Raw genomic sequence first — 16,328 nt, 5'->3', positions numbered from 1 at the left:
AATGGACGGACGTACTTCGATGCCGCTTCTTCATCAAACTTGCAACGACATGCGGCTGCGCACGCTAACGGACATCATTACACATTCGTAAAATAAGCTTTTTATAAGGATCACTTATCGCAAGGTGTACATCTCTAATGGTACGTTTCTTAATTATATGGACGGCCATAACAACAAGTACACGTACACGTAGGTATGTACATTTCGGTAGTGCGCATTTTAGAAGTGTATCTTTTTCGAAATTATATTCGAGAAACTCTCAAGTGCCCGTATTGAGAAAGTACATTTTAACATTTGACAATACATTTTGTGGCAAGTGTCTTGCTAGCCGCGGTTTAAACCCACGACCTTTTGCTTGAGAGGCGATAGGACAAACCACTAGGCCACCACGGCTTAATTCATGTGCGATGTTACATTTTAAATTTACCACGAGCTTTGCGGTAAAGGAAAACATCGTGAGGAAACCTGCACTAACCTGCGAAGCAATTCTATGGTGCGTGTGAAGTTCCCAATCCGCACTGGGCCCGCGTGGGAACTACGGCCCAAGCCCTCTTGTTCTGAGAGGAGGCCTGTGCCCAGCAGCGGGACGGATGGCTGGGATGGAAAGTTGTCTTGCGAGCCTAGGCCTCGAGCGCACAATATTGTTTTGCGGCGCCTGACGTGTCGTGCGACAAGGTATGTACCCGTACCCGTGGTACTGGGCAAGCTGGGCCGCCGGCACACTGAGGTACGTAGAAGCTTAGATAATTAAAGACCGTAGAAGAGTACAAATTAAATGAAAGAGTTGCTTGTAACCACATATTTAACTTTAAATGTTTGTTTGTATTTCAAGTGTATTAAGATTCCTTTCTACTCTTTTACGTTGTACTGGATATGTAATTCTAAGCAGGAAATGAAAGTATGTTTTAGTTTTTTTGTTTATTTTAGTGTTTAATCCTAAGATCCTAGCTGGCCTGCTGCTTGGCGGCGAGGCGCTTGTCGCGCTCCTCGGCGATGGTGAGCCGCACCCCGCGCGCGCGCGGCAGCGAGATGTACGCCTTCGTGCCCTTGCCGATGATGAACACGTTGTTCAGCCTGCAACACGCAACCACCTTACTGCCGCTGTGCCGCTGCACTCCCCGTCCCCCGTCCCCCGTCCCCCGACACGGCCGCAGTGGGGGCCTCCGCGGGCGCACGGCCTGGCTTGACGCGGCGTGCTTATTTCGTGTCATCTGACAGAGCAGAGCTGCACATCTGCCGCGCCGCGCCGAGCCGTGCACCCGTGCCACTCAGCAGAGGCCCTTACAGAGATATGTGTATACGCGACTTCATCGACTTGATGTTATGGTTATTGGAGTGCACATATTTTTGCAACATTGGCCGCATCGATCTCTCTGTGGTCGACTCTACGTCCATCAGGTACGGACGGTACGGTGGGTGTAGTTATTGTACGACCTGGACAATGCTCGACCGATTTTGTACGACCTGATAATTCAATCACATGTCACTTGGAATACGGGTCGAGCTTTATCACCTTGTACCGATAATGTTCAAGGTGCTAATGGACAACCTATTGAAGATCATTAATTCTGAGAGGAGGCCTGTGCCCAGCAGTAGAACGCATATAGGCTGAGATAATGATGATGATGATGATGATGATGATGAGGACAATGATGTCATAAGTATCAAGGTTTTGAAAGAGGTTGTAAGCTCATAGAATAAACCATTAGTACGGTGACTGAATTTTAAATTAATAGCAATAAATATACAAAAATAAGATTGGTTATTTGCCGGCTATGTATTACTAAATTAGAAAAATTGGTACCTGATCAGATCACCAATAAAAAAAATTACAGCTTTGTAGCACTAACAGTCAAAGTCGGGATGGACAAACAGATGTATGGACAGACATAGCAAAACTAAAAGGGATGTTTTAGGACTATGGAACTCTAAAAATGCTTGCATATTCCCTTTTCCTATTTCCGCCACGTGCGTGTGCCCGTTGTAAACGAGGGCAAAATCCTGTTAGTGAGCCATCGTGTACTGGAGTCTTTACAGCAGAGAGAAGGTGACTCATTTTAGTATTATTGATAGCTAATTGGCAGCGTGTCTGTCTGTCTGTCTGTAGTGGTCACTTTGTGGCCGTGGCCGTACCTTGTGGCGAATGTGTGTCCGGTGGTGTCCTTGACGTGCACGATGTCGAAGGAGCCGGGGTGGCGCTCGCGGGACACGATGGTGCCCACGCGCCCCAAGTTGCGCCCGCCCGTGATCATGCACAGGTTGCCTGCAACCAACAACGACACACGACTCAGTCACGTTACGACTTACAACTAAGAGAACTTGCTTTATACGAGTACACACCACGAGTTATCGGCACGGCACTGCTTACAACAACCAGCAAATAGTAATTAGACAGCGATTATAAATAAGAGGCATAAGTGGCGATGCTGTTTGTTCGTTCAAAGTCCCACTTTGGATATGCAAGGAAAATCGTGCAAGTCCAATACATGCGAGGCCGTCGAGAGAAGGAGTTCGAACCGCTCCGTCGAAAGTCGCAATCTAATAGTAATAGGGACCTGCACTATTTTTCTTGCAGATCTAAACTGTACTTATGAAGGCGTTGGCGACGCATTAACCTGAAATTACCATAGCTGGGTATAAGTTCGATTTCGTTCTAAAGATAAACATCTTAAGGTGGTTTTCCACCGGCGAGGCGAGACGAGACGAGGCGAGACGAGAATTGAAATTGGTATGGCAGCGCCCGCGGCCGCCCGCTGCGGCTCGCGGCGGGCGCGCGAGATTGCATACAAATTTCAATTCTCGTCTCGCCTCGCCGGTGAAAAATCACTATTAGACTGTGCGATTTATTTCGAGTGCCATCTAAAGTGTTCGCTGAAGAGCACTGGGGCTCTGCAATGCTTCTGCGAGCGTTTCGCAAAACTAATGACCATGATCAAAATAAATGCTATGCGAGGCAAAATATTTGGGATACTGTAAACAAACAAACAGTACAACCAATAAATAGTGAACATTTTAGTTTACGTCAGTAATATGATTGATCGAAGTATTGTAACGTATTTATATTATGAGATTAGTATTAGTATAGAATGCATTATTAAATGAATTTTTACTATCTCAAGGTTCTGGCTGTTATTCCATTAGGGTTCTGCCACCAAAAATTTAAAGAACCGCTAGTCTATTAACAGGTTATTTGGAAGAGATTACTGTTTAGTGGTCATAGTTTGTTTTCTACATCTTTCAATATTTTATTAAATTAAGTGTCTGTGCTGTATTGTATCATTAATATACTGAGTATATTATGGCATGTAGCGAGGGGTGTGGGGTGTGTGGTGTGTGGGGTACGGGGTGTGGGGTGCGGGGTGCGGGGTGCGGGGTGCGGGGTGCGGGTGGTGCTGACCGGATCTCGAACTTGATGAACGGGGTGTGTACTGACCGGACTCGAACTTGATGAAGTCCATGATCTTGTTGGTGGCGATGTCGAGCTGCACGGAGTCATTGACCTTGATGAGCGGGTCGGGGTAGCGCAGCGTGCGGCCGTCGTGCGTCACCAGCAGCGGCACCGCCTTCGGGCCCGTGCCCACGCGCCGCACCTTGCACAGCTTGTACTGCGGGCGACACAACACACATGACACATGACACATGACGCCAATACAGACACCACTGTACCCTCGCCCTCCCTCCGCTTTTTGTCGGTTCTTCGGGCGCGAAGCGCGAGTCGAAGGAGAGAGGAAACTAGACGTAGTGGCCATAAATAGAGTGGATGGCTAGCACCCCTGCTGCTTTACAGAGTCTTAATAACAAGGTAAAGATTCTCATGAACGTCACATCCATCAATGCGTGGAAACATTTGTCAACCACAACTAGAGCATGAATACCGGTATTCGATAATATCGAAAAACCGGAATATCGGACCAAAATTCCGATATTAACACAACCGATATTGAAATCGTATAATACCGGTATTTCGATATTTTCGATATTAATCTCTAAATAATATTTATTTGGTTTTTTAATAGAGTATTGTACTCTCAACACTCTCAAAAGTCACAAATTAATTACTTATTTTATTAATAGTATTATTTAAAGTAAATTAAATTAGAATCTACGATTTATAAAGATTACCAACGATACCTTGATAGGTACCTATGACAAAACCGCGTGTCATCACGTGCCGTGTCTTACTTAATATCTGCACCTGGCCATATAGTAAATGCATGGGATTTATTAGTACTACTGACAAGGGTCAGGTGGCGTAGCATGGCGTCGTGTTTTAGAAGTGTGTTCCTACCTATCTACCGTGAACCTGCGACTTTAACCAGGTCATCCATCCGTCCGTCTCGTTGGTGGACGTCCTACGCTTTGCTTGCTGATCCGCAGTTCTACATCGAGAATCTTTCGGCCCCAACGGACATCTTTTCTCCGTACTATACGTCCTCCATTGCCACTTCAAAGAGTTAATTCGCTTGGCTATGTCGGCAGGCCCCTCTTCCCCTCCCCTCCTCTTGGGCAAGCGCCCAGGGCCCCGCGATGGTTTGGGCCCCCTAGTCTCTCCTCCATTACCAAACGATAACCAAGCTACTCTACTCTCGCCTGAAAATCAGGCTTACCGAATGCAGCATGTTGTGCCCAGGGCCTCTAATAGGTGAAAGAGGGCCTGTACTCAATGCAGTGTACTGTATGTCGGTGACCCTTGTTCTTCTACGTGTCTCCGCATTTCTGATTCGATCCCGTAGAGAAACCCCAAGCATAGCTCTTTCCATAGTTCTCTGAGCAACTCTGAGCCCATTTCAACATATGGCCTACGTATGGTAAATCACCACGTCTCGGATATATACGAGTATGTCATCATCATCACTGGTAACACACATTGGTTAAAGACTTTCGTCTTAAGGTACTGAGGAATTTTGGACGAAAAGTCATTGCCGTGTTTCCCAAACGCTGCCCATCTGAGTTGAATTTGACGATTGACCTTCTTCTCGAAGTTGGACCTACCTAATTGCGGTATGTCCCAGGTATACATACGCGTCAACAACTTCAAGAATCTAATTCTCAACCAACACACCACACGACACCACATGTACATTGGACATGACCTTCGTCTTGTCCATGTTTATTTTGAGGCCTAGGTACCCGTTGGAAGACTCGATTGAGGCCTTCGAGCATCGTACTTAGTTCTTCCATCGACATTGCCATAACCACGATATCATCGGCAAACCGAAGTTGAGTGATATACTCGTATTATTCGCCGTTCATATTGATGCCTTGTCCTTTCCATTCCAGAAGTTTGAAGGCGTCTTCTAAAGCGGCAGCATACAGCAGGGCTACTACGAAACTCGAAATTTGAAGGTCGTGCGGTTTCTCTCGCTCTCGTATTAAATAGTATAAGTGTCAGAGGGACCGCACGACACGAACTTCGAGTTTCGAGTTTCGTAGTAGCTTTGCAGTTACGGAGATATGCCATCTTCTTGGCTTACGCCTCTTTTCAAGGGAATCGCCTTCGAAGTCTGTTCCTGTATCTACTCGGACTGACATAGTGGCGATTTTATACAGACACTTCAACACTTCGATATACCGATAGTCAATACGGCATCGCTGGAGAGCCTCAAGCACCGCCAACGTTTCGACCGAATCAATAAACATTAGTTTATCGGAGTGATACATTTTTGATTGTTAAGCCTTTAAAACGAATAAAGTTTAAGACATATTTGAAATAATCTTAGCTACTTAAGATTGTCGGTACCGGAAAGTTTTGTTGCGGGAAAATCATTTATTTACTTTAATAATACGAATATCGAAAAAATATCGAAATACCGGAAACCGGTATTTGAATTTTCGGTATCGAAAAAATACCGGTATTGGAAAAAGGTCCGATATTAGATGCTCTAACCACAACTAAAAAAAATCTGCATAACCTAACCAACAAAAAGGTGGAAAACCCTCGACTTTGTTACTTCAAAGTTCAATATAATAAGAACCGATTTTGATGAAACATGTCCACCATCCACCATTGCTAGAAAACCTGTATTCAATTAAAGACACTGTGTTCAAATCGGTCCACCCGTTTAAGAGCTACGGTGCCACAGACAGACAGACACACACACACAGACATACAGACACACAGTACAGATAGCAGTGAAACTTATAACACCCCTCTTTTTGCGTCGGGGGTTAAAAACAGACAGAGGTGTTCAACCATACTAACACAGCCATCGGCTGATATTTTTCGACTTTGAAATACAATAGAAGTTAAACAGAGCTGAAATGACTGGCAAATTGAAAATTCCTTTTAAGCCGAGTTCAGACTTTCAAGAACAATCATGCAGTTGCATTACATTGCGGCGCTCGATTGACCACTAAAAACTCGTTGGCTTTACGGCCTCGCAATGTAATGCAACTTGCACGATTTTTCTTACAAATCTAAACTCTGCTTTAGGAGAAACCTAGGATTACATTTGACAATTAACAGACAAAGGTTCAATGTAAACCATTCATATGAATGTAAGCCCGGTCTGGCCATGCTCACCTTGGCTTCCTCGGGTGTGATGCGGTGAATGGTGAAGCGACCCTTCACATCATAGATCAGACGGAACAGCTCATTGGTCTTCTCAATCGAAACCACATCTGTAACCACAATTCATAAACATTAAACTGTTGATATGAATAATAAGCCTAGTGGTTTGACCTACTACCTCCCAAAGAGTTGTGACTTCAACCTTTAATTTTTTTTTATAATTGTCCCAATCGTTTATTTAGCTTTTGACAGCTCGAGTACTAATTAAAATAGTGATGCCCTGATGCGTTACTGATTTGATTTCTTTTAACAATTGATTTTATTCATGAAGAAGTTTTAATCGATTTAACACATTCATATTTTATTTTTGCACAGGTGTTTAAGTTACTTTATCTTACATATTAAAATAAACCATTTACGTTGAGTTAATATGTTTATCACTTCCGTAATTTAGTAATTTTGTCAATTATGAAGCGGCAAAACTGGACGCGGCAGCGACGCCAGGTTGTTGTTACTCTACTCACAACGAGATGCCTGTGGTAGGTATAATTAAAAATAGTATTACAGTGCCTATTTTAGTTGTTTTAACTTTTTAATCCCTAAAGGCATATTAATGTATTTATTATTTTTAAATGATTTTGATATAAAATATAATCACAATAATTTTAAATGTATGTTATATTTATGAAATCGATTTACTTCAAAACGGTTTTTATAGTCTATGGTCATTCATTACGAATGGGAAATCACTAAGTGGGCGGTACCCGTCCATGAAGTACGGTATTCTCTGTAGTACATTGTACCGAAAATTATTGTAAAACTTCACATGTGTGATCTGTCAAGTTAAATAAACGATTGGAACGACGAATTCATGAGTAAAATAAAGTTAAGTTCCCAATCTGCTGATTGGCCTGTGTGGGAGTGGGAACAATGGCCCAATCCCTCTCAATCTGAGAGGAGGCCTGTGCCCTGCAGTGGGACATACATAAGCCGAGGTGATGATGGTGAAAGTGCTAATATGTATATGGTTTAACTTAGCATTCATTATCACACCTACACTTTCATCAAGGAGGTTACACAAAGATGCATAAAATTTGATTCTGTATCTATTTCAAGTCATGAGTGTTCTTTTTAATAATAGTAGATTGTACAACAAGAGCATAAAACAAACCATTTTACCCGAGACATTCATACAGCCACCTGAGCCAGTATGGCGAGGGTGGATAGACACATCGAGGGGAAAATGTGGGTTTAATGCTGGAGTTTTACATGCTGCTTTTCACTTTGAATGCAACGAGACGAAATAACAACAGTGGAAACATTGTTCACTTATTAGTAGACCCCACTATCGGAGGTGCAATTTCTAAATGTCGATAATTTTTCATTACCATAATGACAGTCTAATTAAACGTGTTTATTTTCTAAAACAGGAATAATTACAAAATGAATAAGTATTAACATTTTAAAACCACTCTGCTCGATCTTTTATTTATTTCTTTAACAGAAGTAAAATGCCCAAAACAGCTAACACATCGTCGTCTGTCACTGGTGACGCCATTGTTTAAACTGAATGTCGCTGCCAATTGGACAGTTCAAACTGATTGTGTGTGGTGTATATGGACGAACTATAGATTGGATCATGCCTGCAGCGTCATGCCGATTGGACGATAGGAAGGGCGGTGTATGTATGGCCAGCATTAAATGAAGATTTTACTTTAGGCATTAGAGCATATAAATGTATTTTACAATGCACGTGCTCGGAAAGTGCCTCTTGACGTGGGTCAACATATCCATAGAAAATTAGTGATTCCTGCACGCATCCACAAGTGTGCCGTAAAGTTGTATGGATTTTACTTACCGCACTTGTGCGGTAAAGTAACTTTTTTAAATTGCCAAATTATGTCCAAACTATTGTTAAAAAAATAAGTCTAAAGAGTCGTTATAGTTAGGCTTTGAACAAATAAGAAAACGTTTGATGCAACCAACTGAATATTTACTGATAAGATAATACAGATTAATCGCGACAGAAAAGAGAACGTTAATTATTTTTTTTCATGTAAACTCGTATTTTTAATTCCGTCTAAAGTTATGAAAAAAAAGGAAATAAATCTTGAGTCCAATTCGGACCGTGCGACGTCAAGCGCGCGCACTCGAAAGTTAACCAATGAGCTTCCAGTGCGCGCGCACGACGTAGCACGAACCAATCATGGTTACCCGTTCGCGCCTGTCATGAAACCCCGCCAAAGTAATGTCCATAAGTTCAGTCCGGTGAATTAATTTTTGATGAGTAAATTAAAATGAAGAGTTTAAATGATGAATTTATATCTGACTTTACGCCGCCTTACGTCCTTCACGAAGTACATATTGTCAGTGACAAACTCAACGCTGAACAAAATACGTGAACTATAATATACATAACAAAGTTAATAAACATCTTAAATTGATAGAATAATCTACTTCTACACACATGGATATTATAACATTACCGGTATGTCTTATTCTTATTTATTTGCTTTTATCTATTAGAATTAGTGAACCAATTTTGATTAATTTACAGTTCCAAAGCTAAAAAATCTCAGACTTACGGTAACTTTTTGTTAACAGCTGGTAGATTAGATACATAATACATATACTTGATGATAATTAACTATTACACGGATTTATTCACGGGTTGCACTGATATTTAGCATTATAGGAGCGTGCAGGAGATAAGGACTAGCCAATATAAGTGTGGGACATTTTCATAAGCAAAAAGGGCTAATAATTAACCATAAAAAATCACGATACTAAAACAAAGTCTCCTTTACCTATCATTAGTAGCTGTAGCTGTTTCTAATCTTCTGAGTCAATGATCGTTATGAAAGATGGTTTAATAAAGTGTATACGTTAAAGATTTTGGTTTGGCGTGCATATCGGTATGTATATCTACTGCCTGCTACTGTAGTAAAAGGAGTATGGCAAATAAATGATGTAGTCACTGCCTCGATTTTTTTCCTCGCTTAATGCATTGTAAAACATTGTATGATATACGTGTCAAAAGTAGGAAATTCCCAACTCGTGCCGGCTCAAAACACTCGCTTCGCTCGTGTTTCAAGTTCTCCGCCACTCGTTGGGAATTGCCTACTTTCCGCACTTGTATCATAAATAACTATTATGTCGCCTAGATCCAGCATAAATACCAACTTAACGGACATGAGAAGTGAAAAAGTATTTTCACTACAGGTAGTGCCACAAGTGTTAAAGTGAATGATTACACACATAGCTACAACATGTTGTGTAATGACAGTAGGATTTTAACATTTACTCATTAATTTCATTCATTCTTCTTTTGTGCAATCAGTTCTTTTTGTAGTTTTTTTGTGTATAGTGTGGCCAGATGTCGAGTACCCTAACTGTGTGTGTAATCATTCACTTCAACTCTTGTGGCACTACCTATACTTACCTGTAATTTTTATTGACTTTTTTATTGACTTACATCTTACATCCAATCAATAGCCCATGGTAGTCATGAAGTAAATCCTGACACATTGCGCAACTATGAAGTTTCTGTATAGCAAAACAACCAAACTAAAACTCAACAAAATATCAGGCGTTACTTCGTGGAGGTCCATATCAATGGACTAAAAGAATTTCTTTGCTCACCTGTGACCTTAATATGTGGTGGTGGTGATAGATGGGTTTGTGTGATTTGTGTGTGTTCTTACAGTGTGGAGGTGGAGGAACTGCATGAACACGCATATTTTGCATAAACTTAAATATCATGTTAAGGTTGCGGGTGAGCAAAGAAATTCTTTTAGTTCTTTGAAATTGAAATAAGAAATTTAAAACGAAAATGAGTGAACATAGATTTACAGACCATCAAATAGAAAACGCTCTAGGTAGTATCTCGTAAAAGTACAGTTACACATCAGATTCCCTGGTAGCGGTAGTGGTACGTACCCATAAAGCCGGCGGGGTAGGTCGGGTCAGTGCGCACGCGGTGGTCCACGCGCACGAGGCGCTGCTTGACGATGCGCAGCGCCTCGTCGCCCGTGAGCGCGTACTTGAGGCGGTTGCGCAGGAACACCACCAGCGGCAGACACTCGCGCAGCCGGTGCGGGCCCGTGCTCGGCCGCGGCGCGTACACGCCGCCCAGCTTGTCCAGCATCCATGCGCGCGGCGCGTTCAGGCGCTTCAGGTGCTTCTTGGGGCCGCGAGCCTGCCCGAACAGAAACACCACGGGTTAACCACCGCCCCACACGGATCCGGACCGGACGCCCGCGGCCCGAGACCGGGGATCGCATCCCGGGCCCTCGTCGCCGTTCGCGCGCCTCGGCCTCGCTCCCTTCCGATTATTTATATGTTTCCATTGACGGTCGTCCGAAGTACGACATAACCCGCAAGTTAGAGAATTAGGCGAACGGCCCGACCGAAATAAAACCCTCGACGTGATTCGAGGATATGTGGCGACGTTTAAGGATGAATTCCGGTGCAGTTTTTATTGTTTTAGACCACGATTTTAATGGATTTAGCGAATAATTCCGCCTTGACTCACCATGTTCAATACAAACTTTTGACAGAAAGAAAATGTCAAACTTGCACCACAGACAAGAGCTTGTCTGTCCTGCCGAGCCGAGGATCCCGTCTATGGTCGTTGTCTGAAATGTCAAACGTAAAAATAATGTGGCAGCATAAAAGGACAGTGTTCGTAAACCTTTTGTGATTTTTTATTATCACTGTTTTCGTATAGAAGTAATGAATAATGTATTTTGTCGGAAAAGTTCGTATTTAAAGCCTGACCAGAAATATATGACTATTCGCCATGTTGCGGAATTTCATTGGAACTAATTTCTTACACTGGCAATAATTTTAATGATTGTCAGTGTCACCTGTGGCGGTTTCTTTGAACCAAAGCTTTGAACAATAACAATAAAAAATGCCCAAAACGATTCTTAGTCAACAACGAATCATTGTAAATAATGTTTATAATAAACTACTGGAAAAAAAAAGCTTGGGGAATAAAACTATTTAGCTACAAAACCTGTCCAAATTAACATCGGAGCTAACAGGTAAACGTTGTAGACAAGTCAAGATGTCATTGTAGTCTGGTAAAAATAAGCAGTAATTATAGTAGTTAATAAACTTTCTAGGTATATCGGAGTCATCGATTACGCGAATTATGAAAGAAGGTCGTTCCTCCTCAGGTTTTAGTCGCCAAAGAAAAAAAGATCGCATTGTTCCGACTATATTGAACTATTTGCCATATAAATAAGAACAATAGCGCCCTCTTGACAATAGTCATATTTTTGGTTTTTAGGTATCTTGATACGATGAAAAAACATTATTCACTAGATCTATAAGCAGGTAACTGACTATCCTACTAATCCTACTTATCCATACTAATATTATAAATGTGGCGTTTGTTATAAATATTTATATATTAGTTATTATTAACATATTGGTTAATTTTCGAAGCCATTTAAATAAAATATTATAATTAAAATAGTTGTGTTGGTTTCTTGTGATCGGTCGAGGGATGACACTTATCGACGACCAATCACAAGCAAGTAAAATGGCGGGAAAGACATTTGACAGACGGCCTACGGTGGTATGCCGGGACATTCGTTTTTTCAGCATCAGGGCTAGTAAAATAATTTGAGAGTACTGCGATTTGTCTACTTAACTAAGTTGAACTGTTGTAACTTTTAAACAATAAAACTGTTTTCCAATACTGCTGAGTGTTTCTGCATTCAAACTCCTTACTTCTGAGTGTTGAACCAGTACGGTTCACATTTCAGAAGTGGGATTGCAACTTAATTGCCCACAAAATATTTGGATTGGACTGGAGATACAAATAATCATTTGGTTTGCATAGAAAACGTAAGTGTTTACTGTTATTTTTATTTCGCTTTATTACTTACCCTCCGAAATCAGTGTATAGAAAGTGTACATTCGTGAATTAATTTATCAAAGGTTGTAATCACAAAATTGAAGTAAAGGACAAAAAGTGAAATTTCTTACCTACATTTTCTTTTCGGAATTTGAGTAGAGTATATTCTTTCGATACACTGAGACCCACGAAGCCGTTTTTAATGTTGTTTACTGAAATACCATGGCGAAATTTCCGAAAAGAAAAGTCTGTTAATACTCGTGTTTATACATGCGCGACGGACGCATTTTGTTTCATTCTCCTTTGTGGCTTTATTTAATTTACGCATTAGTTATCCTATAATTACGGGGAATTTATTACCAAAATGTTTCATGTACCTATATATACGTTATTGCGTTACCTGCTGAGCAACTTAAGTTTTTCTTTTGTGCCTTTCTTAACTATGCTTTAAAAAAATGATAATTAAAGAATCTTCTTAACGAATATTTCTTTTTTTTATGTATTGAGGTCACGAGAATATGGACGAACGAAGGGCGTCTCACGGGACGCTTACGCCGCCACTAAGACTCCGCGAAGCGACTCGGAGCCGTAGCCGTGGTAGAGGGCGTATGCGTTCACCTGAAGAGAGCCGTGTCAACCGCCACCGCCGGTCGCGGTCCAGAAGGTCGAGAGGAAGGCGATCACGATTGACGATTAGTCGGTCTCGCTCCCGGTCACAACGTTCAAGGAGGACAAGCTCGCGATATCCCCGTGATTGGCGCTCCAGGACACGGTCGCGTACTCCAGGGCGGCGTGAGACGTGCTGCACAGAATCCAGACGTTCATCTAGGTGCAGAGCTTCGCGCGTTCGTACGCCGTCCCGTGAAGCAATACGTCGTGGTCGTGAGTCAGATAACAATTTGTTTATTGAGAAGTTTATTAATGCTCTTAAGGGTATGAATAATAGTAGCGATCGTGATAAATTTCCTGTGTTGAACAATGTAATTCCTGAGTTTGACCCTTTATGCAAGGAACAAACGGTTGATACGTGGCTTCATAAAGTCGACGAATGTTCACAAATCTATGGTTGGAGCGATAAACAAGTGATCCACTACGCTTTACCAAAATTAACGGGTGTAGCTAAAACCTGGTATCAAGGCCTACCCTCACTGTTATTCTCTTGGCCAGAATGGAAACTAAAGCTTAAGGAATCTTTTCCAACAAGGGACAATTATGCTGATTTACTAACGGAAATGCTCAATAAAAAGGTACGCTATGGGGAGTCATTAGAAATGTACTACTATGCTAAAATGAATCTTCTAAATCGATGTGAAATTTCGGGAAAACGTGCCGTTGATTGTATCATAGCAGGTATAGAAGATCGTGGTGTTAGATTGGGTGCACAAGGAGCAGAATTTACCGAACCAGAGTTGGTTCTCAAGTTTCTGAAAACAGTAAAAGTTGATAGGTCCACAAACGAACAGTTAAAGGGGAAAGATAGAGATAGGCGCTCACAAAATAATACATTTTCTAGTAATAAAGTAGGTGTCAGTTCTCAAAAGCAATCCGGATCCAGCATGGTATGTTACAATTGTAAAGAACCAGGTCACCCTTTCTTTCGATGCACAAAACCGAAGATACAGTGCGCTAAGTGTAATTTATTAGGGCATAAGGACACTGAGTGTCCTGGGACAAAGCAAAGTACCAATGATAAACCAAAAACAATTTTGAAAGTAGAAAACACAGGTGATTCAAGTGCTAAGTATAGAATGCCTATCAAAATTAACGGTCTATTTTCAGAATGTCTTGTTGATTTGGGGAGCGAAGGTACTTTGGTGCGTCTCAGTGAAGCTCAGCGTTTAGCAATAGATTGGAAGGTAGGAAAAGTGCCATTATTAAGAGGTATAGGTAACGTGCCATATAACCCACTTGGTAAAGCTAATGTTACGATAGAAGTGCAGGGCGTAGTAGAAAATCACGTAGAGATTTTAATAGTAGATGATTATTTAATAAATTGTCCTGTACTACTAGGCCACACTTTTACCGAAAGACCATCAGTCAAAATAGTCAAGACAGAATCGGATGTCATTTTTCAGAGGGTTAGTGCAGAGACGGTTCTGATTTGTCCGCTTTTATGTGAGGAAGAGACGCGCATAGGATGCGGCGAACTAAGAGCGGTCCTAGTTGGCTCGCGCAATTATTTTTCGGGTAAGGTTTACGTTAATGGAACCGTGCGCAATATTGTAGGCCATGAACATTATTTATTACCCGGCGAGTATCAATTGACGCAGGGTACGGGTAGGGTCCTTATTCAGAATATTAGCAACAATAATCTGGTTATAGAAAAGGGTAGCCTTATAACTCGGAGCCACGCTTTAACTGATAGTCTACAGGTTCAAAGATTAGACGCTAGTGAGCAACCGTCCACAGATGAATCACCAATTAGTTGTGGAGAAAACTTAACAGCCCAGCAAAAGGAGTCATTAAGAGTCCTGTTGGATAAATATAAATCTTGTTTTTCGATTGGATTAAAAGATCTTGGATTTACAACAGAAACTGAAATGGTGATTCAACTGGATGATCCTGACCCTGTAGTCTATCGACCATACCGTTTATCCTTTACTGAACGCCAATTAGTTCAAGATATGATAAAAGAAATGTTAGAAACTGGCATTATTCGGGAGTCTAACAGTCCTTATGCGAGTCCTATAGTGCTAGTCAACAAGAAGTCTGGAGAGAAGAGATTATGCGTTGACTATCGCGCTCTGAATCGCAAAACAAAGAAAGAGCACTACCCTTTACCTCGTATCGAGGACCAGTTAGACTTATTAGCGGGAAATTCTCTTTTCATTACCCTCGACTTGGCGTCAGGCTACTACCAGATTCCAATAGCTGAGAGTTCTCGGGAAAAAACTGCCTTCGTTACCCCTCAAGGTCAGTACGAGTATAACAGGATGCCCTTTGGGCTAGTAAACGCACCATCCGTATTTCAGCGTACAATGAATAAAATCATTCACAATTCGTCCGCTTCGTCTTATGCATTGGTCTACATGGACGATATTTTGATCCCTGCTAAGTCCTTCGACGAGGGTATGGTACGGTTGGAAGAGGTGCTGAGTTTACTAGCAAAAAGTGGTCTAACACTCAAAATGAGTAAGTGCAATTTTTTCTATAGTAAAATAGACTACCTGGGTTACGAAGTCAGTTCAGAAGGTGTTAGACCAGGGTCCCTCAAGACAGAAGCCATATCCAGATTCCCTACACCAACCAATGTTCATGAAGTTAGGAGATTTTTAGGACTTGCTAGTTTCTTTAGGAGGTTTGTTGCAGGATTCGCCTTGATAGCGCGCCCTTTAACTAGCTTGTTGAAGAAAGACACTCCTTGGAGGTGGGGTAGTGAAGAACTGGGATCATTTGAGACACTAAAACAGATTTTAGTACAAAGGCCGGTCCTGGGGCTTTATGACCCTAATGCACTAACCCAACTTCACACCGATGCGAGCAAGTACGGAGTAGCCGGTATCTTAATGCAGCAAGACAAGCCTGGGGTATTCAAACCTATTGCTTATTATAGTAGGCAAACCAGTGTCGATGAGCAAAAGTTCCACTCCTTTGAACTTGAAACCCTCGCTATTATTGCTTCGCTAAACAGGTTTAGGCACTATTTACTGGGCATTAGATTCACGATCGTAACAGACTGCAATGCCTTACGTACCACTTTGAGCAAACGCGATTTAGTCCCGCGTATCGCTCGTTGGTGGTTGCAGTTCCTAGAGTATGACTGTTCAATAGAATATCGTCCTGGTGACAAAATGGCACATGTAGATGCTCTTAGTCGGGGTGCTATAGATGGTAGTCCAGATACCGAACACGTGTTAGAGGTACTTTCAGTTGGTACTGACGATTGGCTTGCGACGGTGCAACAGACGGACCAAGACATTAAAAATATAGCTGATATCTTAGGCGACT

The 16,328-nt window shown here is 41.8% G+C and overlaps 1 protein-coding gene across 1 annotated transcript; it reads right to left on the bottom strand.

Annotated features, from left to right (window-relative positions):
* Nucleotides 1-903: 903 nt before the first annotated feature.
* RpS4 (ribosomal protein S4) lies at nt 904-11,153 on the bottom strand. Its single transcript, XM_074094874.1, has 6 exons — nt 11,046-11,153; nt 10,451-10,709; nt 6,524-6,621; nt 3,434-3,605; nt 2,134-2,263; nt 904-1,074 (listed from the first exon to the last, which is right to left on the bottom strand). Exons 1-6 carry the CDS (start codon nt 11,046-11,048, stop codon nt 945-947), a joined length of 792 nt encoding a protein of 263 aa, XP_073950975.1. The 5' UTR covers nt 11,049-11,153; the 3' UTR covers nt 904-944.
* Nucleotides 11,154-16,328: the final 5,175 nt, after the last annotated feature.

Source organism: Choristoneura fumiferana, chromosome 12 (genome assembly GCF_025370935.1).
Source record: "Choristoneura fumiferana chromosome 12, NRCan_CFum_1, whole genome shotgun sequence".
Classification (NCBI taxonomy): domain Eukaryota; kingdom Metazoa; phylum Arthropoda; class Insecta; order Lepidoptera; family Tortricidae; genus Choristoneura; species Choristoneura fumiferana.
This window is presented reverse-complemented; position numbering and strand designations above follow the sequence as displayed.